Consider the following 26,291-nt stretch of genomic DNA (forward strand, 5'->3'; position numbering starts at 1 on the left):
AAAAAATCCTATGCCTCCCAGAACATCTGGAGGTGGTGGGATCACTCGTTTCGCTCCGTCAGTTGACTTTGGGCAGGCCACTGTCTCCAGTCAACGAAATCAAGACAGAGTAGGTTTTGTGACTTCCCTTCAATACCTCCTATAAGGCTACAAAACAAAAACTCTTTCCCTGTTGCTAAATTGTTTTGGTTTGGAACGCCCACACAAATTAAAAACACCTGTGCAAAACACCTGTGCAAAGTCTAGCAGACTCACAGAAGAAACCTGTACATAAGCCTGGAAAATGGACAAAGTAGTGGTTTTCCCTAAGTCCAACACGATTGTATTAAGTCGTAAGCTAATTGAGTACAAACACACACAAATTCATTGTTCAGCATCCAAAGTAATTTTGAGGATGTCAGACCCTCCATGCTGGGGCTGCAGAGCACACAGGGGCTACTGGGTATAGCCGACGTGGTTGGGGTCATTTGCCACTGGGGTCCTGAAGTTCGTCCTAGTAGGGTTCTGCAAACTGGACCAATTGCACCCTTTCTGTGCCTGACTCTTGAGGGAGGGAGTGTGGCAGACAAGCTCAGAACTCAAAACTCGGCCAATAGACACAATAAAATATTGTTCAGCCCACTGCTCCTATTTAACCGCTTCGATGCGGATGACAAAGCTAGCTCGTCATGGGCGTTACCTGCGCTGCGCGCATGACGAGCTGGCTTTGTCACGTAACCCGCGAATTTCGAATCTTCAGCGCGCAGCGGGAAAACCCGCTAGCATGCATGCGGTTAAGGAAAAAGAAAGCTTGCGGAATCACAGGATGGCGCTACGCATTTTAAAATCTGACACTACCTCCCTTGTCATGGTCTGCGGGCTAGCCAAGTACTTGGGCAGTGCTTGGCTAACACGCACCAATCTGCTAACGAAAAAGAAGACGAAGAGACAAAGAAGAGCAAGGTGGCTGCGGGCCCATTTTGAACTATTGTTTTTATTGGCTGTATATTAACTGGTTTAATTGACTTATTGTACATATTTTTTATGATAATTTTTATATGATTTTATACATTGGTTGTTTATAAAAAATGTTTTTTTAAATTTATGAGTCGAGAATGTATATGCTTTTATGATAAATTTTTATCGAATAAAGTACATACAACAAGAAAAATAAACTACTGTAATTTCAAGCCAAAACGAAATAGTACGTACTTCAATGGGGCTACAATTACAGAGCTGCCCTAGTAGTTATCTCACTGAATACTTCATAGGTCAGTTCAATAGATATGTAAGCCATAACAGCTTAGCACTACTAAAGGTTAGAGTTCTAACAACAGATTCACCTTTGCCAAATATAGACACCGTCTTAATCTTTGTGAATTCCGGCCCGTGTTACGTGCTCAACAGAGATGTTGTTCAGGAGGCACAGGGTGATGCAATTGGTAATCTCGCACCTTCAGCCTTGGCTCAAATAAGGGGGAGCCACTTGGCCACTGAGGTTTAATAGTGTGCTGGACCTGCTCGGCAGGTGCTCGTCTTTAGCAGTTGCTCACTCCAGGCTGGGTGCAGGTCTTTGGTGGTTGCAGCCTCTCGGATGGGTGCAGGAGGATTCTTGTCTTTGGCAATTGTGGCATCCGAGCCAGATGCAGACAGATGCATAAAAGCACACGGAAAAAGGTCAAGGCACCCTAGACCTGCACCGGTATTTTAGTAGTTCTAGATAGTTTAAATCTTCAGTGGTAGTGCACGAGCTGACAGATGCATACCTTCGTTCATTGACAGATGTTCATGTTTGGCAGTTACATCCTCCAGTCCAAGGGCAGGATGTCCACTTCAGTGGCAACAGAAGCTCCTTGTGGGGCTACACACGTCGGCAGTAGCACAATGCATACAGATGCCGCGGGGGTCCTGGACAGCACTATGTCATTCTGGCTAGTTGTGTCTTTATGCAGTTCACCAAGGGGACAGCACTGGGTGACCGCTCATGACACAGCTTTGCTCGCAGTGGTAGCCAAATACTTCTGTGTGGTCCATACACTGGGAACACAGTGGACGTCTACGCCTGGTCAGTGTCTCGTCCTGCACAGCCATGAAATCTCTCCTTCCCTCTCTGAGCGGACAGGCAGGCTTCTAAGAACTAGGCGGACACTCAGCTTCTCCAGAAAGTTGTACAGAATTCAGGTGATGTCCCCTCAACTCCGGGAGATTGGCTGTCATGCATACGCCAACAATGGTCACAAAACAGCTCTCCAAGCACTCTTCAGAGCTACATTTCAAGATAAAGTTGGAACTAAAACAAAGTGAGGTGGTTTGGATTCTACCTTTACTCATTTAACAGGCAGGAGATGTGGATCAAATTGTCTAATGGCTTGGAGCAGGCTCCTTTTCTTCTGTCCTGTTCTTGAAGTAGTACAGTCACAGACTTTGTGCCAGGTGACATCTCTCACCACATGTAGTGAAGAGGCTGGCTCCATGCAGGAATATCTAAACCATGAACATGACGACTCTGCAGCTGGCTGTAATCAGCCTTCCTGAAGTAGCAACGCGGGATAGACATAAGGGCAGGCCCATGCATAGAAAACATACCACCTTTAACAGAAGAATCTGCCAGTTCACTCCACTCCTCTAGAATTACCAAAGGACAATTCTCATGTAAATCCAATTGCAAACATTTGCTAAAAGGCCCATGTGATATTTCTTAGGGTAGCCCTGTCTCCATCCTCCCTTACTTCTGTTCCAGGGTCACAATCTTCCAGCTACAGGAACGCAAGCAATACCTTCCCACTGTCTAGGGAAGCTGAGCACATCTTCCATCTCAAGTCAAACTAAGGGCAATCCAAAATGGAACCCATTGGTTTCAGCAAACATGCCAAAATTGCATACAGTTTCACTGTTGTGTGTGCACCACATACACAATGTACACACACTCTTGAAATGCACATGGAATGTCAGAACAGGGGGTCCAAGTGCCGCATAACACAGAATGTTTATCCAAGTTCAAAGGAGGCTGGTAGGCCACATTCCTCTCTGAGGCGCAAAAATGAGTAAACACTTTGGGACCATTCTTTTGCAAAAATCGGTACTCTGCCACCACCCTTTCATGTCAACAACTCTAGACCTGGACCGCATTCCCACTGTGATACAAGATGACACCCTTGGCGTGCTCCTCAAGGTCAAATAATCTGTTCTAGACCTTGGTGTTAACATGGTCAATGCTAGTTTTAGAAAGCATGTCAGATTAATATGTTGGCTAGGGAAGTGAAAAGTCAGGATACCAGCTCCACATGCATTTGGGTTACCTGCACACCTGTGTACTATGCAACAGGGTCAAAATCTAATTTTTGCTAACTGTGTATCTGCAGGACAACACAATGCTGGGTAGGGCATCCTCTACATCCAGGGAGCTTTCCCTTTGAGAAGGCCCCAGGTCAGTGTCCCCCTCCCCCAGTGCCACTTCTGTGTAATGCTTACTTCATAGAATAGATTGCTCCCTAATCAGCACTGTCCCCCACCAATCCTGCTCTTCCATAGTTCCCATTCCTCCCAACTGATCCCCTGCTCCCAATTCTTCCTCTTCCAGAGTCTACCCTGCAGTTTCCCCAACATTGCCCCTTACCTGATGAGGGAAGCTGAGGGTCTCCGAGAGCTTGCTTATTTGGCCCATTGTACTCAGGTCTTCATCCAAGCGGCTGATGGCTTTCTGGATGCTCTCTTTGTTCGTGGCCTGAGACGCCCCTGGAATATCAAAGAATAGATTAGCTTAGAGGGGGAAAACAATGATTTTGTATAAGGCTACTCATCCACCGGTTTCCCAGATCCCCTCACAGTGACGCTGCAATTTCCGTGAGTATGAAGTACACAGCATGGGGGACTCTCCCAGTTTGCCATTTGGTTGAGTGCTTTCTCTGGACAAAGTCAGCAAAGCAGCAGAGACAATCTCCAACCCTAGGACTGTCGCTTGTTCTGCTAACCAATCAAAGGCAGCCTTTCTCGCTGAGGCTGCTGCTAGAGGTGGAGATTTCTCTGGTCCAGATGGGTATGAGGGGAGGGTATGGTCTCAAGGAACAACACCAGTCCAAGAGGCTCTTCTTCATCACACCACCTCTTTTTAGTGGTTGCTGCCTACACGCCTGTGAGGCTCCTGCTCTTTGCACTCCACTCGCACCAAAGCTTGGACAAGTTTCTTGCAGGTTTCCTGTGCCCAGAGAGGGATCAGCAGACCTGAACAACTGTTAAAATGGGTGAACAGGGCAAGGGAAGCTTTCAAGGTAACATAAGAGATTCCCTAAGTGGGCCACTTGTCAGACGGTGCACAGGACTGTGTCAGCTCTGAAGACGATTACTTCTGTTTTTAGACTGGGTCAGCTTTCTGAACCTCTATATCTTCACAAGAGATCTTGGTACAATATTTTTCTGAGCCACGTTTTGACTTTTGATGATCAATTATGTCTTTTTCATCACAATCCGACAATCAAAACACAAACGTTTCAACCAGAATGGTCAAGTATAGTTTTTTGCCGGAGAACAATATTTACGTGAAATGCACATACTACTCACAGTTCTCGTCTCATCTGCATGTACTCCGCATTAATAAAACAACACTACTTCGCACAGAGCTAGCTACAATTGGAGTCAGGTTGGACCCTACAGGCAGCTTCTTCCAGGAGTGGTGAAGAGTGTTTCAGATTTTGTGATAGAGCTTGGTGTGGGAATGGAAAAGGGAATTTTAGCAAATCTCAAAGCTGCTGACAAGCCCTATTCACAGTCAATCACAAATATTTTTGTTTAGTTTAGTCGCTGTTCTGATTTTGAGGATATTACCCTGCCCACAGTCTTTGTTGGAGTTTTAGTCTAGGCTACATCCTCTTAATGTGATTTTAGACTGCTGGACGCTCGATTACTGAGTCTTAGTCAAGTTAACTTCCACAAATAGGATTTTAGCACCACACACGACTAGTTTGTTTGGTTTTAGCAAAGTTCACTGTCATAAATTGCACATTTAACTTCAGTGAGGCATTCGCTGTTTGGTGTTTAACCTCACTCGCAATGTGTAATTTGGATTCTATTCACATCCACAGGTTTTTTGATAGTTTTAATCCAGGTCATCTTTGCCCATTTGCCATCTACCATCAAAGCTCTTTTTGTGCTTTCTTTTTTGGGATGTTTTTTTTTGCGGTTATGCACAAGTATCACTCGGGCCATAATCGGACAAGGTGCAGAAATTGGCTGTTTCATAGGTAAAGTTTTTCCCCAATATATAAGGTATTACGAATAACTAGTAGATGAAAATAATAAACTAGAAAGCGAAACAATAGAAAGATGAAAGGAATAGATTGAGAGGGAACCCTAAAGGGAGAGGAAGCGATGGAACATATATGAAAACAACTGGAGAGCAATGGGTGTGATTGGCGGAGAACCCAATGCAGTGAAAACATGTGGAATAGGCTGGGAACTCTAGGGCAAACGTTTGGGGTATGTAGGAAAAAAGAAAAATTATTGGACTCTAGTGTCCATGGAAACCAATATAGGGAGTTAAGGGAAAATCATAGCGAGGAAAGGGGGTGGTGATAGAGAGCCAATAGAGAAGTGGGTCTGGGTGTGTAGGAAGCCAACAGAGGTATACAACAGTGAGATGAGATACAGGGGACCAATAGAGAGCACAGCAGTAGATGAGGTCATGGATTGGGGCTCAGGTGATGAAACCATTAGCACTTGGCAGTCTCCCCTGGCCTGCACGCAGCTCAGCGTCATATTAAGGATTTTTGAGCCCCGGGCAAGATATATTATGGGGTCCCATGTTCATAACAATATAGAATTTTATTTCCCACTTTTATGCTAACTGTATGCCGGATGATACCAAACAAACTTTCGGAAATGGATCTGGCCCAAAAAACTGTTGAACTGGGTCTTTCTGAGGAACCCAAACATCCTTAAAATGACATTGGGAAAAGAGAGGTAGAGGTAGTCAGAGAAAAGAGAGATTCAGATCAAGAAAAAGAGAGGAAAGCTAGAAAGCGAGCGAGGGATTGCATTTACTTTCCCAGGGAGCCCCTTGGAAGGTGGGAGTCCTGGGCAATTGCCCACTTCGCCCATTCCTTTTAATCGTCTCCGAGTCCGCGCCCATTAATGCTACCAACCTTTCACGATGTCCACGTCTTCCAAAGGGAGCTTCCAGAGTAGCTTGTACTTGCTGGCTATGTCGATCATGCTTGCCGCAGTGTAACTAAAAAAGAAACAGAAAAGAAGCGAATGAGAGGGGGGTTCTCTCCATGTAAATGCTGCGTCCACAATATGTACTCTGGGGTACGCAACGCTCACCTGACAGCCTACTTTTTGTTACAAGAGCTCCGTGCACCAACAGAGTGGAATAATGCCCTAATGTTTTGATTACAGGCTCACTGAATGTGTGCTGGCGGAGGTCATTAACCCGTTCAGCACGGCGCAAATTCCTGCGCTGTGCTGAAAGTTCCATTGGGCCTATGGAAGCATGACGGAACGGTTCCATCATGAGCACAGGCCAACCGACGCTCATGACGGAACCGTTCCGTCATGAGCATGGCAGGGGTTAAGCAAACATCTGCATACGCACAAGAATACTATTATAAAAGCAGATTACTTAGAAACATAATGCGGTCCGCTTAAAAAAAAAGACACCTCCCAAAGATGTTCAACTACCACAGACATGGTTCACCTTGTTTAGAACTACAAGTCACTGTTTTGCATTTTGAAAGTAATAAGGAAAGGAAGAGGTCAACACAAATCAGCAATGTTCTTCAGAGGGAAAATATATGACTGGGGCATCACATAAGAAATTATGACAATTTGGACAGCGAGAGAGGAGAAACATAGAAAGGCGGCAGGAAAAAATATAAAAAAAGGAAGGAAAAAAGAAAGGGAAAAAAAAGTGGAGATAAATAACTCTTACAGATAGAACATCTCTCCAGCACCAATATGCAGAGGCGGTCGGACCTCCTTGCTTCACTCAATCAGTGCCTTAAATGTATGGATAAAGGAGAGGGCATTTTATGTTTCTGCTTATTCCCTTGAAACTGACATTGACCCAAAAGGAGCTCAATCAATGTTTTTCCCCATTTTTTGTTTAACTTTAGTCTAATCGAACTAAACTCCAAGTCACAAACAAAAGCACCAAGAAACTGACCCCTTCTCTGCGGCCCAGCTTGATGGGTCCCCTCACGTCAAGGTGGCGAACAATCTGTGACCCTTGTTAACACAGGACCCAGGTTTCCGAAACAGGCCGTACTTGCCGCTGGCATCTTAAACTACCACAGCATATTTTGATGTGCATTGATCCAGAACCCTATTCCTCAGTGCCTATGGTCCTATCTAGAGCCCTTTAGATTATGAAAAGCCACATCCATAAACTGCTCCAAGGGCTCGAGGGGGTCCAAAATGCAGCTTCGGCCCTCCAAACAGGATGGAGGTGACGGGCCATAGCAGCTAAGTCTTACCTTACAGAAGCACTCAAGCGCTATGTTCTAGCACCAGAGTTATGGGATGGCAGCGCATACAACAGTGATGCTGGTCGGGAATTTTCCCATTCTGTTTTACTCCTGCTCTAGTTAGGATTTCTTCAGGATATTAACTAGTTTCCTTTTCTGTTATTTTTCTTTTAGCTGTTGTGATTATTCAAATAGCGCCAAGAAACCTAGACGAATATGCGCACACAAATGAAATGTAGCATAACATATAACAAGGATATGTACTATGTATAGTGATTTCAAGATTATTATTTCTGTGTGTCAGTGTTCAGGGACTAAGGAGACGTACTATGAAAAGTAAACAATGGGTGTGCATGTGTATGTACAGGATTTACGTATGTGTAATGAATGTGTGTGTGTATCAAGGAACAAAGCATATATAGTATGTTATACTATGGAGTGATAAGGGAACCAATATGATGAGGCATGACACCCAATGGTGAGTGAGGGTCATCCTAAAAGGATTTCTCCTTCACTTTTCTTTTCTGATCAGCTTTGATTTGTTTCACCTATAGCCAGTTTTACAAGGTGTGATATTCTTAAAATGCTATTGCCATGTATAGGAGAGTGGCCCAAATGCCCTGCATGTCCAGCCGCCACCCTTCTAGTGTAGTAAATGTCCTCTCCACTGTTCTTGGGTTTAACTTATGTACTTGTTATCTTGACTCATTTATCTTACTTGGAAGGAACCTACAATAAAGGATCTTAACCTACACAGTTGGACTGTGCATCTTCCTTTACCACACTAGTCTTATCTACATTGACTGTCAACCGATCCATTCCATTATCTACTATACTGAGAGAAGGCGGTCAGAGCCTTCACACCGTGCTCTCTGATGATCACATCCTGAGGAAGATCTGCTCTCCTTCCAGGTAGTAGCGAGTCAGCCATGGCGGCTAAACGGGCTGGGAGGGGATGGATCATGGACAACAGACAATAGCTGCTCTACGCAAATGACGTTTGCCTACCTGTCTGCATCATCTTTCTCACTGTCTTTTATAGGAATTACTAGAGATTGATAATTATGGAACTGCAATGATGCAGGGGCCGGGGAGGGCCGGGGAGCGCAGGGATCGAGGAGCGCAGGGACCAGGGAACACCAGGACCAGGGAACACTAGGACCAGGGAACACCGGGACCAGGGAACACCGGGACAAGGGCACACTAGGACCAGGGAACACAATTACTAGGGACATGGGTATGGGAGAGAACTATTGAGAAGCTAGGAAGGGTTTGAGCACCTTACCCAAGCTAGACAATGCACAACTCTCACAAATGAGTGCTTGTGGCCCCCACTGGAATAAATTAAGCACTGGCGATCTGGCGCCTGAACTAGCCAAGTGCATGCTCAATACATATAAGAATACTGAAAGTCACTGAGGAGTTCAAAATCATATAGAGGCCGAAGGCCAAGTTACTTTATAATGTTATGGCACTCAGAGATGACTTGCAATATCCTTATCATGTACAGCAGGGGGTACTTTATCCCATATAATACATCGTCACACCCAGAGGCGCAGCTAGAGCCAAATTTCAGGGGGGGGGGCGGGAGACTAAGAAAAAATTGGGGGGGGGGGGGCTGAACCTTTAATCAGTAGGCAGAGTGGAGCTGCAGGGGCTCTTAGAAGGGTTGAAACAACTGCAAGGCCTAATTAACATTAAAATGGTATTTTAAAGACCTGTGAAACGTTCGGGTGCGGCTCTGTGTGTGCCCGGGATCATTCTCATTCCGGGCTGCCACACACGACGGGCGGGGGTGGGGGGGGGGGGGGGGGCTGAAGCCCGGTGAGTCCAATGGGTGTTGCGTGCCTGGTCACACCATCACCCTTTCCACAAACCACGTGAAACCTTGGTGCGCAGCTCTTTCATCTGGAAGCATATTATCAAAAATGAAGAATAAAAATAAAACCTTTAGCGCAAAATTAAACATGCAAAATTAAACACACCAAAAACATGTTCGATATTTGTGGCAAACTGATATTAGAAACAGTTCAATACAAGTCAGTTTAAAAAAAAACTGCAGCACCTCAGAATTTGGAGAAACATACTGGAAGATTCTAGCTTTTTTCTCAGGAGTACAAAAAATAAACATTCTCTCTGCTTGTCATTATAAGCTGTTAAAATAGAGCCGACAAAAGAAAAACAACCTTCCGTGTTTTCGTTGCTTTAAACCGCTGCTTTAATTATACCCCATGACCTGACCTGCCTTTAATCTCTGCTGCAGGCTCTAGCAGCAGACATCGTGACGTCAGAACTCGATGGCAATAACTTATTATAGTAGAGTTCTGATATAATCGTCGTCTGAGTGCGTCACAAATCACCGATTTTCGAGACAGCCGATTATAGATGAATTACAAAATCCCACATTTTATAAAACGTTACATCTTTGTACCGAAATGTGCGCCACATTGCCCAACATGAACACTAGGTGGCGCCAATAAGCCTATATTGCAAGTACTTATTAGAGGTACAGCATAACTCCAACACATTTCATTGAACTTAGATAGATTTTTTTTCTACGTGCATTCGTTTAGAAAGGTGCAAAGGTAGGGTCCAATGAGTTACTAATATATAATGTTAGTTACTAAATGTAAACTTTATTTACTTTGGCAAAGAAAAACTGTATCACTTTTATAGTCATTCAAATTTTCCTAGGAGCAATATGGCAGTGACCAATTTCAAAGGTTTTCAGAAGTAAACTGATTGATGTGCGTGTGCCCTCCCAAACCACGTGGGCACTCCCCCGCCAGCAGGCTGCTGGCTCCCAGGAATGCAAGCTATGCCAGGGACCTGCCAGGAAGGCAGGCACCCAGTGGCCGCAGCTGCAGCTGATGGAGGTGAGCGCCTCGCGCCGAGCCCTGGGGCGGTGCCAAGCCTGCTCTCCGGCGGGGGAGGAGGGAAGTAGGAAGCTATTCAGAATCCGTCCTGTGGGGGAGGCAGGCGGAGGAATGCCACCTCCCTTCCACCCGTGACTCATGGGATCATACCTGCCCGCTCACCTCTGGCAGGCTCGCTGCTCTGGGTTACTCAGCAACACTACTTCTGCCCGCCCCCCTCCTGCAGAACGGGATCAGTTAGGCCTGCCTGAAAACAATTTTAAGCGCTTGAAAGCCAAAGATCTTATGTTAGTAAGGGTCGCAATATAACTCGAATGATAACGAAAGTAAACATACGCAGAGCATGGGAGAGGGGACCGTGCTATAGTGAACTATTTTCTCCTGAGTAAAATGTTTACAAAGTGCCGGTAAGCAAAAAACCTGGAATTTAGGGTTTACTTATAGAAACTGGAGTGGCAGCACGGATTTTCACAAGTTATGGCCCTTTCCTTTTAAAAATTCTGTCTGTGTGCGGTGGTCATCTCTGGAACGCCAAGTCATCCTTAGAATTAAAATGAAGGCTCCCTGTTTTCTGTTTCTTTCGATTTTTTACAACCTACAGTTAGAATACAAATCCAAACAGCTTAGTTGTCTTGCTTGTCTTGAGAGAACCAGTATGCATCTATGCTTCACGCATTACTTCTTGCCCCTCTGAGAAACATGTATGATCCTAGAAACAGTGGGTTTGTAGAAAGAGCCATCTTACAAAACTAACCAAAATGACATCCCTCAATCAATGTTCTGGCAACAGATGTTGCCAGATGATGGCAACAGAACAATGTTATGGCAGAGGTAATGACTGGTACTTACAGGCTCATGGAGCTGCGGCGGAGCGACCCCGACTTGCGTTTCAGCGTGGTGCAAACCAACAAGTCTGTAAACAGGAAGAGGGAGCGGTCTTTCTTGCCACCGACAGCCTTCTGCAGGAAAAACAGAAAAGAATGCATCACAAAATACTGTCACAACATAGTGTTGCATACTCCTAGAATTGCAACAAGTTTATAAACTGATCCCTAGCTTTAATGACACCCAAATGCAGCCTGCAGTTATTGCAAACATCAAGAGAGTGAGCTCAGAACCCAAGAACCTCTGTTGTGGAGTAAAGACATGAGAAAATCACTGTATCAGCAAGAAACCCATAACAGCAAGAAATGAATGCACAATTGAAAGCCATCAGACTGTGTGTGTCTGCAAATGCATCAAAGATGACTTGAATGGGTGGAATTAGAAAGCAGTCTCTCTTCGTCCTCTGGTATCGATTGCACAACATGTTTTTTTTGTGGTGTTCTTCTCTCAGGTCGCGAAGCACAGGACACTTGGACCAATAGGACTAGTCAAAACACAAACCAATCTTAAAATATGTGGGCTGATTAAATTAGCTGAAAGGCCCGACACCTTTTAAGAAATGTGCTAAATGGCCAAAATAATCACAAGATGTTGTGTTCTATTGCTCTTTTGGATGTGGAGTGAGTGTTTTATGGTGCACGTGACTGAGGAATGTGTTCAGCATCTTGGATAAATTGGTGCAAAATATTATGAGGACTCATTTCAGACATATGTGTGTAAACAATAATCAATAATAAGACCCAGGATGAAGGCTTGCATCTTTTCTTCTGCTTTTCAGGACTTTGCTTTGGCTCAGTGATTATGAGACATGGGGGTGGGGCTGTGGACATGCCGCAGGAAGCAGGAGGGGAAGTGTAAGGCTCTCGGCTACGGCATCACAAATTTGTAACATTTTCTTAACACACAATCTACACCATCAAAGTCTGGACCCAAACCAGGTTCTTCAGGATATCCTTAATACATTTTAACTTCTGTTAGGGCTGTGGTCTGGCAACATGGACATCAATTGAGAGTCGCATCTGCGACCCCTAGCTTGCCCTTTAGTACCTTTGGCAGAGTCCATGGGACCCCTGACTTTTAGGGTGACGATTTACTACTGAAAAAGAAAAACAAGAACTTTGCTGTAGTGGGACCTGCGTGTCGTGAAAGCGCCGAACAACGCTACAGCGATTGACTTACGTTTACTAAGTTAGTTTCGGTTTCGTTTTCAGCTAGTGTTAAGTGCTTACCTACTAATACTAACATTTGCAATTTGCAATGCTTAGAAATGGCAAAAGTGTGTATGGAAGCACTGTATGAACTAGGTATTATTATTAGAACATTGGAATGTTGAAGACAATGGAGTGACTCCAGGCCTATAATGGCTGAAATGAGTCCGGAGCGCCAACAGTCCAATGTTGGTCTTTCTGTTTCTCCCTTCTTAATTTACAATATTCTATCCATAATGGGTGGAATGTTCTAATAGCCTCATAGTCCTTCTGTCTTGGGCTTTACCGGCGGTAAAGACCCTAACTCTCATTGTAGGCCTTTACCTGCGGCTCGGGCCTATAACTTCAGTTCAGGGCAATTAACCGGTATATGCCTGGGTAGCGGGCTATAACGCTATATTAATATTATGTAATAGTGCATTTTTATACAGCACTTCGTACCTGAAAACAAAAACATTTCTAGAAATATTTAACAACACTTGTCCCAAAAAATCACTGAAAACACAAACTAATACAGAAAACACTTATAACTGTTCAACATGCATTTCCATTGTGGCTTTGGATTACTATTATTAATAATAATAAAAGTATCCATCATGTGGGTACATGCAGCCTGCGTGCAGACTTATTTTGAGCGAGAGAAGAGTCTACACATGCATTTATGAGGCATTACAAGGGTATGTGAGCCTACACCTGGACAAAGAGTTTGTGTTTGCAAGGAGGTTCTGTCTGAGGATACAACATCTTTGCCTTGCCATATATATTGATGTGACTTTACATTAGATTTTATGTCTGGGCATTTGAGACTATGTATGTGTAGAAAGCTGGCTCTCTATATAGTGCACTAAAAAGAAGTACCCTGCGCAGAGAGTCCAGAGGCTCCCCAATTGGTTTACAGAGGCTGAAGAAGATAATAGTGTACGCTTGTCAGAGGATAGTGCTAAGCATTTGCTGTACTCATAGAGGCGATAAATGACACACACTCAAAAAGTACATCCAAGACCAGATTAGAAAAATAACACTTCTATTTATATATTTTGTAAAGCCAAGAACTTCGTTCAAAAGTAAGCACTGTTGGGTGCCCTAAGAAATGGGATAGGAAGTGGTCCCATTGGAACAGACATAGGGGAGATATATGTGTGTCACCCACAGTAGAAATGGAAATGCGCCGGCAGGTACGCCTGGTGAGAGATGTACCCTGAAGACTGCTGACTGATGATGACTTGCAATTTTCTGAAGTTATTCTGCATTGTGTTGTTCGATCATGTACTGTATTAATGTGATTTATTTAAACAACGAATAAGGAAATTTACATACAAAAAAAAAGTAAGCACTGTTTTTATTAGCAATTGTTACAGGTAAGTAATTATTTCTAGGTGTGCGCCTTTACGCACAATGCAGTCATATGGAAGGCACAGTCATATATGCATTCCAATAATTACAGTCAGTTTCAGGGCAGGTTCACCTTCTGGGTTTAGAGTTGTGGTGAGCAAAGTTCTAAAGTACTACCAGCCGTTCTTCAAGAACGGCCCAAGTTTAGCTGGCAGCAAGGTGCTGGTGACATTGGTAGCTGTGTGCTACTGAGAAGGGGGCCACCTGGAAACAGCTGCACAGGACGACTTGGGGACAAGTGCGGAAGCTCTCAAAAGGGAGTTGGGTCGCAAGGGGTCTTGGAGCAGGGGGGCCCAGCTGATTCTTTGGTACCCAGGCCAGGCAGCTCAGGTGCAGAGTGGCTAGGTCGGCTGGTATGGTATGCAAAGGTGCTCCTTTGTGTTAAGGACCAACAGCTGGCAGGGGCAAAATCAGGACAGCTGGGCCACTCACAAAGTAGGTCTCAGTGATGTGGACATCCCTCGACGGATGCTCTGTCATGGTTCAGCGAGAATCCGGACTGGACTCTCACTGTCAGTGTTTGGTGCATTTGGTCTGGTACCCCGTGGGTTGGTGCTGCACGGCTCTGGTTGGTCCTGGTGTCTTCACACTCGGTGGGGAGACAGATCTGACCTTCCACAGCACGAATACCTTCTCCTGGTTGTCTGCGGCGTTAGCCAACCTGGGGAGCTGCAAGTCAGTGAACCGGACTCTGCTGGTCTGTGCCTGTTGTCTAAGGGTAGTAGCTCCTCTGCTCCAAGGTAGACTGTAGGCTATTTTCGAAGTGCTGGCAGACTACCCGAGACTGTGGTAGGTCTTCAATTTGCAGGACGAGTCACTCCATTGCGACTGTCAAGAGAGTTGCGAGCAGGCAGGGTTTCACGTCACAAGTTTGCAGTGCTTCTGCAGTTCTCGCAAGGTTTGACTCTTCTTCATTCTTCTTCCCTTGATCTGTCCAATCTGTGTTTTTGAGTTCAGGGGGCCACCTAAATGCTTTATTTAGGGGCGTTAAGGGGAGTGACAGGTATTAGCCAATGTGCTACCTACCTTTAGGGTGTTTACACTCTATATGGCCACTTCCTTCAGGAAATGGGCCTAACCCTGCCCCTAGAAGGCTAATTCTGTCCAAAACAAGATGGAGGAATCTGAAATGGTGGTGTGCACACCATCTAGTCCACATTAGTAGTGGTGCTGGTTCGGTGTAGTCTTACTAATTTTCCTGCCTGTCTTGCTGCACACTACACACTAGTGTTCGGTAGGTTTTCAGGGGGCACTTCCAAGGTGCCCTCTGGGTGCATTTATTAATAACTCCAACACTGGCATCAGTGTGGGTTTAATAAGATGAGATATTTGGTACCAATCATCTGGGGGTACAGTGAACCCATCATGTGTTTGGGGTATTCAGAATCATGAGTGTCCAGGCCATGTACTCATTATGGCTTCCCAGTGCACTTGTGATATCCAGGAGTGAACTTGGATATCACGGGGACGCACAATGCTCATGCAGATATGCCCAGAAATGGGTATAGTACATGCTGCCTTAGGGCTGCGAGGTCTGCTGTAGGGGTCACTTACCTATACCACACATTGTGCTTCCAGGCATGGCACCCAGGGATGTGTGCCATGTCGATTCTTCATTTTTCTCTGCACCAAGACACGCAGGCTGCAATGGCGGTTTACGTGAGCTTGGTGAGGGGTCCCTTAGGGTGGCCCTATTCATGCTCAGTTAAAGGAATACAATGCAGCTGACCATGGTTCAGCACCTCAGTTTCAAAGTAAGTAGATAATGTAATTGTCCGTGCAAACACGTCGCCTCACTTTCACTCCACTGAGGACCAGATAAATAAGTTCATGAGGAGAAGGACGGTGCACCAGAATGAAGTCACAACGCTTCAAGTATATCCAAATATATCCTTTATTTTTATATCAGTTTAAAATTCAGTCCTCAGCCAACGCGTTTCGTTCCGAATAGAACTTCGTCAGGGCTCCGTATTTGCCTTGAGGTCGAATCACTGGGCCCTATTAACCCCAAGTGTAAAGACTGATAACCAACGGGCCAAAGTAGCGGCCATCCATCCATGTCAAAGTCGAAGTGCTCCCTTGTAGTACCGAGTCCGGTTTTTGTAAGGTTCATGCTGCAGCCCTTAAGGACCCTCTTTAGTCCCAAAGCCCTAGGTACCAGGGGTACCATTTACAAGGGACCTACATGGAGTCTAAAGTTGTTCCAATTGTGGAACAATGTTATAGTTTAGGGAAAGAACACTAGTACTTGGGACATGGTCAGCACGAACCCAGTACACTTTCAGTCAAAGATGCATCAGATACCAGGCAAAAAGTGGGGGGTAACCTTGTCAAAAGCGGCACTTTCCTACAGTCTGGAAATATGATGATTGTACTTGAGCATTATATGGTTGCGTCTATGATGGCATGCCCCTGTGCTGATCACTGTTGTATCTCGGGCATACAATGCAGCATTCTGCTTTATATATGGGTGAAAACTGAATAGCGTTATCTAATTTAGTCTCTTTTCTAATATGGTAGCTTGATTTTTTTGTAGGCCTTTCAAATTCATTGATATCACTTCTTGGAAAGTTAAGCAATGTTGAGAGCCATGAGATGAGTTCCTGTGATGTCATAAAGGGTGTGCCAAAGTGTCTGATGTCACTTCTGCTACTCCTGGAATTTTCGTGAATCGAAATCCATGTCTGGCAAACCTTTTGTTTCACCCCTTCGATCACACCAATCAGCTGCTGATCAGGCTCCATCAATTCCAACATGAAGAAGGAAAAAGGTATAATTCCCTCCCCAACAGCATCTATGTAGCATATGCCGGCATCCTCCCTAGACACAACTCCAGCAGGGCCGTCCTGGTACTCCAGTCTCTACACTGCAGCTAGTCTTCTCACCAGAGCCCTCCCCTTTGACCAATTACCCGTAGGCCTGATGGCTCGTCACTTGCTCCCTGGAGAAGCTCACAAGATCTTCTGGAAACTAAGTGAATCATCCACTTCAACCAGCTGCCAAACTTGGTATCAAACTCCTCCTTAGCTCTAGTGAAGTTCAATAGAAGAGGAGTCCAGTCAGTGCTGCTCACCAGAGACCACAATCTTTCAGAGAACAAACATCTTGAGGCACTCCTTGAAAAAGCACCACCCCTTGCGTCTTACACAATTCCTCCCACCGGTTGGCTACTTACTCTAAACTCCTGCATCCCATAGCCCTCTCAAACCATCTGTTGTGGAGCCCTCCTTCTTCCAATCGTATTTTTCAAAATATAATGCTATATGCCACACTTATGACATTTCTAAGCATTGTAAATAACAGGTGTTACTATTGCTCATTGTAAATGTTCTCCAACCTCTGAAGGATGAAAGGTCGAGCTGGCCTTGCTGGGATTTAATCTTGAGACCTGCAGTCAATGGGAAAGCACAGGCTCGCCACCCAATACCGGCTCTGCTCTCATGCTATGATAGCAGCACCAGGATTGGTCTAAGTGACCTGGTCTGCCGCTCAGACAGTGACTGGGAGCCTGTGGCTTTTCTCCAACCCAGCTGTGCAACACAGCTGGTTTGGAGAAATAGAAGTGTTCCTGCCTGTTTGGCCGGCCTAAGATGGCTGGCCAACTGACATGCGCACTTACAAGTGCCCACCATTCCTCCCGGTCATGGCCCGGGCCCTGCCCTACATACGCATGCCTAGGCCAAAGCTAGTCACAAAAAAATTAAATAATATCATTGTTTTATTCTCATTTAATTTTTCTGTGAATGACCGAGCTATGGCCCGACTCTCCTTCGCCATTACGGAAGAGCCGCCCCTGAGTTAGACTATGATGAAACGCAGGGATACATTACTTCGAGCCACATTCAAAGCTTGCTACACCAGAGACTTCTTTGTCGCCGAACTGGGACGGTTTAAAAAGTAATGTTTATATCCATATCACATCACCATTGTGCTGTAGGAAATTCTGTGGAGGCGCGAAAGAGAGATCGGGGTGGGAAGGAAGGCGGGGAGGGAAGAAGCGACCAGTTCTCTTGCAAAAAAAGTTGTTTGGGGGGAAAACATTCTGGACTACAAATATAGGAATGCAAATAAAAAAATCTGTAGTAGACGAGTTACATGGAACTGTGAATGGTCTGTAACAACCTTGTATGAAGTGGGTTAAATACATCAGTATTTTCTAACCTTGGTGCTAACATATCATAGGCTTAGTGACACTGGGAGTTCCGCCCTTTAATAAGCACAAGACTTCTTCACCAGAGAGGTATGTTAGGAAGTTAGTTCAATAAAGGAAGCAAACCCTAGCTCCTTACTGGAAGCACATGGATTTCCTTGTTTGACCGAGAAGTGCCCTATTACACCAAAGTACCAACAAGCATTCGCCAAGGGAAGGAGCTCTTACCACTTCAACCACCATTTCCTGGCGCAGGAACCTGCGTAGAGGTGCTTGGAGCTGTGGGAAGAGAAAACAGTAAGTGGTCGATTGGCAATATTCAACTGTGCTTTTGTCTGGAGATAGCAGAAGCGTGCATGGCAGCTGGGAGCAGAAGGAATATGGTTGTGATTGCAGCATTAACATTTCTGTCTGTAGTAATAACCTGTAGAAATAAAATTATACATCAGGGAACCAGACGTACGGGTTGGCCGAGCATGTCCACGAGGCACGTCAAGCAGCCGTTACATGCTCGTCTTCTATCCTGGAGAGGCTTTTGTTTCTTTGGAAGACATCAGTGGCCTTAAAATAACCTAACAGTGAGGCAAGGACTGCATCAGGCACAACTGAAGGCCCTTAAGTGCGAACTCAAGATTTCAGCCTACAACATTTACGGTCTAGTGAATGCTCCACTGGTCTATACAGGGGTCTGAGACAGGGATGGCCATATGAACTCAGGACAAGGAGCTCTATCTGGGTCAAAGATCTTACACATATGTTCATGACTAGCATGAATGGATTACTTATGTAACCGCCGAACAAATAGAATGATTGCTTATCATGGTCACGTGGTAGGTCTATTAGACATGGTTATCCACTGCAAGGTTAAATTGTAAAGCCGAAGTAATATTATATGCATGTCGGCTGTCTACCAACAACTGGAATGACATATGTAAAGTGTCTTTCTGTGCTAACATGTTTTCATGTGAAATACTCAATCTGTAACATGTACAATCTCTCCAAAAACCAATAAAACAGATTTAAAAAAAATGAATGGATTACTTATTATTGTAATCTACTGACATATTAAACTACGCCTGGCAAGGACAACAAAGCAAAGACAATGGACTTGACGCATGGGATGTTTGCAACTGTACATTAAGTACATTTTGGGGATGTGTGGAGTTGTAGTGTCAGGCTAAGCCTGGAAGTCTGCAGCTTCACCTCAGGGGTCACACCGACTTGCTTATAGGCAGTAGCCGGCTCCTTCAGAATGGGGCACAATTTTGCAAATGTGAGATTTCTGGGATATACGGAGTTCCACAATCCTTACATCTCAGTAGCCTAAGATCACACATTACAGCAAGAACCCAAGTCTTCTGAGCCCACAGGAGAAACATTAGTGAACAGATCCCCTTTCTGAACAGGGCACATTGTGAGACCATGCATTTGATTGATCAGTGACTGGAGCAGCACGATGCACTTCAATTATCCTCAAAGTGAATACACCTCTGTCAGTACTACGGGGTATAAACATACTCTGCACCTTTCAGTACAAGCAGTATGACACAAGGACAAAGTATTTAATGACATTCATTCTCACTAAATGCTGTTACTGTGTACTGGGGACAATTCTAAACAAAAAGGCACGTCCTTTTTCTAGGGTAGAAAATGCTGTTAATCTACTTATGTATGTGTGTATTCATGTAAGGAGCTGCCATCAACATGTCGCTTCACAGCTCAAAGACAGTTCCATACAAAAGTTAAAACATTTGCAGATAAATAAGGTCCAGCCCCTTTGTAAACCTCAGAATAGGTGCTTGTTTACTAATTTTTATTGCCATCTAGAATGTTCTGGAGTTATAGATGCCCCTCTCTAGATCTAAGGAGCCTTGATACTGCCACCCGTGTAGGCTGGAGCACAAGGAACAACACTAGGTGTAGCCTGACACTGAAAACAACGGTCTTGGCCCCAAACAGATGCTATACACAAGGGTGGTACTTGAGCCAAGTCTTGACTAGGGATAAATTCTACAGAAGCACTCACTCACCTCTAGCTCAAGGACCAGGGCTCTGGAGTGAATACCTAGTGGTTTTACGAGAGGCAGAAATCAAATCAGGGTCAGAAAACATCGCAAGACAGCTCTTTCGCGGCGATAATGGAGGGGCCGTCAAATACGAAAGATACCGTGCTCTCCAGAACTATACCCTACCATTCCAGAGGAGCAGCATCAACCATACTCTAACGCCATCACTCAAATGCATACAACATGGCTTATAGAAACTAATACAACAGGTGTAAGCCCAAAACCACTTTTTTTGTGAACGTGAGAAATCGGGGTTAATGCTCTAGTCTTCACTACTGGCTTTAACCTAAAGGAATTTGTTCAATGGGCAATGTGTTGTATCTAGGCTTCCGGGGGCAACTTATTTTTCTCCTCCCTCAATACGCTTTAAATAAGGTTACTAGAGGACTCCATATCTTCGGGTACACAATGTTCCAATCTCAGGAATGGCCAAATGCACTCTGGGAATTGTAGTTTGGATGTCTCCATTAAATTCTAGATTTCAATGATTTGTCGAAAAACGAATTGGACATTAACATGGAGTCCACATTGACAGAGTTATTTGGCAATCTTGGTTTTAAAGGAAGCCCTTTCTGCTCTTCCCTACCCTAGCAAAGTTACTCTACTTGTATTATATTGCTCCGATGTCTGTCGGTGAGATATATACTAAACAACTACACATACGTAGAGATATTAAGACACCTACATCCTCCATTCCTTCGATGTGCGCCTCCACCTCCTGCACGATCCTGGTGTCCCTCTCGGCTTCCTCCGCACTCCTCATTCCTTTATTGATCCGCTCCGCGAGCTGCTTGATGTTCCTCTGGGCATCCATCAGGCAGGGGTGATCTGGGTGGTCCTCGGGTGTGTGCTTCAGCAGGTCCTAAAAAAAAAAAAAAAAAAAAAAATTATAAAACAGTTACATATGGAAGGACGAATCCCAGTGGGACCTCTCGGAGCTCAGGAAGGATGAAAACGAGAACTTGCACAAATAAGAAGTGGAAAGAAGGCCACACAGCTTCGGACACCAACTTGCGAGACCAAAATATGGAAGAAGAACTTCATCCAGAAATAAATAAAGCACTTGACACAGTACTGCAGGAGACAAGGGGATTATCCTCACTTAGGATTTCTCTCTCCAGTCTTGCTCTCCTGCTTATCTTGATCCAGGGCTTAATTACGTTTTAGGTTCAGATATGTACCCTTATAGGTGATGCACCATAGCTGGAAGGTGGGCCTGGCTTTTAATGGTACCTAATGGAGTTTTCCGAGAATGGGGGAGGTATGGCTGAAATTGTTTGAGAAGGTAAGGGTTCTGACTGCTGAATTCTTACCTCTGATGATGGAGTAAGGCCAGAGAAGAGTGTGGAGCCCAGCTAGGATGGATACCAAATATCAAGTCTGGAATTTATGCTGCAATGTAATTTTTAATTGCGTTAGATGTTTTATTTTTTTGTGCGAGCCGAGGAAGACAAATGCAGCTTTCTCTGCATTACTAATGTGTGGAGGAAGGTTAGGGAGGAATCCAGGGTGCAGTGCTTAATTTGTGCCAGTGTTTTCCGGTGCTCGGCACCAGAGCTTATTTGCAAACACCGGCCCCTACTAATAAGAGTCCACCACCTGGCGGCGCTGCATGTTTCATTTAAAAATTATCAGCCCGATTCATGAAACAAAATTGCGCTCGCAAAGGGCCAGATTCTGAGAATCTGGCCCTTTGCGAGTGCGATTTCTGCATTTGGGATTCATCATCCCAAATGCAAAAATCTCTATTTGCGAAATCGCATATTTGCGAGGAATTGGATTTAAGGAATCTCTAATAGAGATTGCTAAAAAGCAATTCATCAACCAATTTTAAATTGCGAATTCACAATATTTGGTCGCTATTTACCACAAAGTCTGACTTCGTGGTAAATTGCGAAAAAATAGAAAAAAGCACTTTAGTGCATTTTTCTCTTTTGCATGTTACACACACACATGTCCTTTGGACATGTGTGTGCGCAACACCTGTGTAAATTTGCATTTCAGGGGTGCTACAGGGTGTCCTTTCGACACCCCTGGCACCCTTGAAATCGCTATCTTATTTGCGATTATCTAATTGCTAATCGCAAATAAGCATTAACTCCCCATTCATTCCTATGGGCCTTTAGGCCCATAGGAATGAATGGGGAGTTATTCCTTATTCGCGATTAGCAATTTGCTAATCGCAAATAAGGAATGTGTAGGAATCACAATTTATTTTGCGATTCCTACATGAATCCCGTTTTGTGAGTCTGTAATAACAATTCCTTATGAATCGCTATTAAAGACTCGCAAAACGGGTCTTTGATGAATCTCATTAGTGGAGCATTTCATGGTTTAATTTATCTTAAAAAAAATATAAAACTTGGACTTTAAGGTGACATGCGGGTTGCACCAACTACAGTTGCCCCATGAGACATGCTGTAGGCCCTGGCACTTAATTTTTTTGAAATGAAGTACTGAAAGGGCGGTTCCCATCAATTTTAACCTTCTTGAGAGGGTGGCCCAGCTTGCATTTCTGTGAGGGGTAAAGAGGAAGAACTGCATTTTGCTGGGGTTGAGAAGCAGAAAGTTTTCAGCTATCCAGTTGTGGAGTGCACCGGGCGTGAGCGCACGCAGCACAGCTATGACGACAACAGACGAAGTTGAGGCCAAATTGCGCGTCATGACCACAGAGAGGACACTCTGGACGTCTCGAGAATCCGACTCAGTGGCTCCTGATGCAGACTGGACTGAAACGGTGGGAGGGGAGGGAGAAAAGGCCCTTTGTAACAGGCCACAAACTTGGAGAAAACTGATTTCACTATATTTCTATCTACATAATAAAAAAAATACAATAGCTACATTCCCATTAGCTTCTAAATGTGAAATATGGACCAGCATTTACAGTAAAATCAGTTTGTTCCATTTTTACTCTAAACTAACAAAAATAACAGTTTTACATATAGTGCTTTATACGGCGCTTCTTTTTCTAAGTGCTGAAAATAATGGGTGCTTCTGTAACCCATTTTAATGTACTCTGTTTACCGACCTCAAAAGTCAAAAGGATGGAAGGCTAACTGGGTCTGTGAGCTTTAAATCACTGCATGATTCTCGGAGGCTCGTCAATTCAACTATCTTGCAATGCCATAACCTTCTGGCAAAGGAACTGGATTTAAAAAAAGCAAATGAACTAACTGGAGCAGTCCAGAACTGAACTTCCCGCTCAATTTTCAAATGGCACCGCCATCTTGCATTTTACGGTTTGTAAATTTTTAGAATATTTTATTTCACAATAAGATACTTTTCAAACTACCACTCGTCGACTGCTCAAGCACCTGATTGCGTTATGCACGAACTTCTAGCATTGTCAAAAAATCCTAAAATTCTATTTACAATGTATTATGGTGGTTTGTATACCCTTTTATGATTTTTACTAAAATCAAATAAAAGTATTATGACTTGACACTGCATGATTCCATATCAAGCGTGCAACGCACTGAGCTATCTCAGTGTAACATTAGTTTGCACTGCTAAATTTTAAAAAAAAAATTTAATTCAATGGCTCGAACTTCTATGTTAAAATTAACGCTAAATGATGCATAAGTGATGTATTTGTTGCACACAGTTTCACAGTCCGTTTTCTCCATTTGTGCTCTGGTGTAAACATCTTTCAGTGACGACTGACGAGCGCTGTTGCAAAACCCGTCTGCTCCATGCCGCAACTACACAAGTGGAAAAAAGTTGCAGATGGATTTCTCCTGGTTTCAGTTTTTTGCAAAGAATCTGTGACACGTGCCCTGGGGCCCAATCATTGCATTAGCCCTTTGGAAGGCTTTCCAGTAACACCACCGTGTGCACATATATCAAGGGGCCCCTGTAGGAGGAAGTCCCTGACGGACGGACGGACGGACAGATGTGGAGTGGGGCTGCCACAGTGGGGCATACCTGTGCGACAGACAAGATTAATGCAACACCTTGGTACTAGAGATGGGGCGGGGCCAAAGGTCAGGGCGTCAAATGGTGCGTGAAGGCACAGCTGGAGCCAGACAGGTGGCTGATGGGAAAGTCAATTTAGAAATATGTTGAGATGCAAGGAAGGAAGACAGTGAGTGGCAGGACAAACAGGCGAAAAAACAAGCTAGATCACAGCAGCAGCCAAGCAAAACGGTTTTATGTGCCTGCAAAAAAGAAGAAAGTTGAAGGAAAGACTTCCTGAGGAGGAGATCAGAGGGAAAAAGGTGAGACTATTGAGTGAACCATTCAGGAGAGAGTGGGTGGAGATGGTCCATGTAAAACCAAAACAGGGAGGCACTTAGTACCACTTTACTGGAAAGTCACTCAGGACCAAACAAAACCATACACTTACTAAGTTACCTCTTGAGATGCAGGCCGTAAAATAACTGTGGAACAAGAGAGTCAACCGGAGAATTTAGGAATTTTATGAAGTGGGTCCCAGGCTCACTGTGCCATTGGATTCAAGCTAACCTGGCTGATGAGGGGTGAAACCCCGAAACCGGTCCCAGGATGCTTGTTTTCGGTCCAGGGATGTCCTGGCTACGCGGATCGGGCTGAACTGTTCACATGAGGCACAGGGTCAAGACTGATTTGCATATGGATGGGTCTAAACTGGGGTGGCATGGTAAGCTAATGAACGATGGATTTAAGCCAGATCTCTTGACTGGGGGTGAATGTTTGATTTGCTCTGCATTCCGTCCATCATCTGTGTGTCGTTTACAAGTCTAGCGCATGCCATCTTAACCTATAAGGTTCATCTCCTCCACTGAGTCCATCATCCTCTGTCATCTAGGACCACTGGATGAGTTCTTCTACAAGCAACTGTACCTGTGTCACTCAAATCTGTGGCTGTCATATTTTCAACCTCAAGCTCTCAGTCATTACAATCTCTTCTGCAACTTCTCAGGTTGTTGTTAGTATAAGTTCCCCATATCTTCTTGTCCCGACCCACATTGATTCTCCTCGCTGGGTTTGTCTCTGTTAAGATAGCAATAAGCAATCTTCAAATTATTCCCATCACTCTCAGTCGTTCTTTTCCATTGGCTCCTTGTGGCTGTGTATGCCTGCCACGTATCTGCATTTTCGAGCTATGGTTTCTCTTCGGTTCCATTTCGGTCGTTCATGCCTGGCTTCTCAACTATGCCTATCAAGGCCTTTAGTTACATGTCTACCTCCATCACATGTCCTAGGAAGCCATTATGTGCCATCTTCCAGGCAGAAGCTGCAGCTACTTTTTGGGACTTACATATATTTGAGGGAGAGGAGTTGGCCGAACGGCTAGGGTGGTCGACATCGAATCTGGGGAACTGGGTTCGAGTCTTGGCATTGACGCTGAACATCCTGTGATTCTGGGCAAATCACTTAATCTCCCGGTGCCTAACAAAAATGAATGTATCCTTATGTAATGCAACTGGTGCTATGTAAAGCGCTCTGATACCCGATTCGGGTCAAGTTTGCGCTATATAAAACTCTAAAATAAAATTAAAATAAAATAAAAATTTGCCCCGTGAGGTGCTCAGGTTCCTACTTGGAATGTGGGCGAGTCGGTAGGAAGGTGCTGAGAATGATGGTGTTGGTGCTCCACAAGATGGTGTATCTCTGCTACCCTAGGTGCTACTGGCCCAGGAGATGGGTCATATGGATCACATGAAAGATAACAATCGGAGGAGTCGAGGGGTTGAAACCACTGGTCTAGTTTTTGATGCCTGCGGGAACCCTAAAGGACAACCCTGAATACACCCATAATGTATTGTTATCTGGGACATGGCCTAGGGGTTCAGGCTGCACTGTTGCTATTGGAGTCTGACCAAGGCTGAAATGCATGTGGTTGATCTCCTTCCGTAATGGCACAGATGGACTAAAATCAACGGAATGGAATGTACCCGGAGTTATTAACAGAGATACAGATTAATTCAGTCATTTCCATCCGTCGGTTCTTTGACTTCATAGTTTCCTTTCAGCATTTTGACAAATCAGGATTCTTGAAAGGTGTAGGACGGAAAAGACTGATAACCAAGCGTGTCTGTGCTTATACAGAGCAGATATCAAAGGAATGGTTGAGGGAACCCCTCCCCCCCCCCCCCACAGTGCTCAAAGGAAATTAGTGAGAAATTCAGTTTACGTTTTAAGGCACTATCATTTTCTGCCACAATGTGCAGTCAGATTGAAAATGTATTCACACACCAGAAACTTTGGTTTTACAGGTTTTTTCCAGGAACCCCAGTAAAGAACACCGGAAAGACGGCCAGCAGACAGGTCCAGTACGAGTCCTAGCAAAGCGT

At 44.6% G+C, this 26,291-nt stretch overlaps 1 protein-coding gene across 1 annotated transcript in view; it reads right to left on the bottom strand.

The window, feature by feature from the left end:
- ARHGEF17 (Rho guanine nucleotide exchange factor 17) overlaps positions 1-26,291 on the bottom strand; it is a 572,303-nt gene that overhangs the window by 61,062 nt on the left and 484,950 nt on the right. Inside the window, exons 6-10 of the mRNA XM_086933847.1 lie at positions 20,702-20,878; positions 18,179-18,229; positions 11,165-11,274; positions 6,117-6,202; positions 3,596-3,714 (exon numbers count right to left, since the gene is read on the bottom strand). Coding sequence (XP_086789973.1) covers positions 3,596-3,714; positions 6,117-6,202; positions 11,165-11,274; positions 18,179-18,229; positions 20,702-20,878 — 543 coding nt within the window. The remainder of the gene's footprint in view (positions 1-3,595; positions 3,715-6,116; positions 6,203-11,164; positions 11,275-18,178; positions 18,230-20,701; positions 20,879-26,291) is intronic.

The sequence above is a fragment of the Lissotriton vulgaris genome, chromosome 8, assembly GCF_964263255.1.
Source record: "Lissotriton vulgaris chromosome 8, aLisVul1.2, whole genome shotgun sequence".
Taxonomy (NCBI): domain Eukaryota; kingdom Metazoa; phylum Chordata; class Amphibia; order Caudata; family Salamandridae; genus Lissotriton; species Lissotriton vulgaris.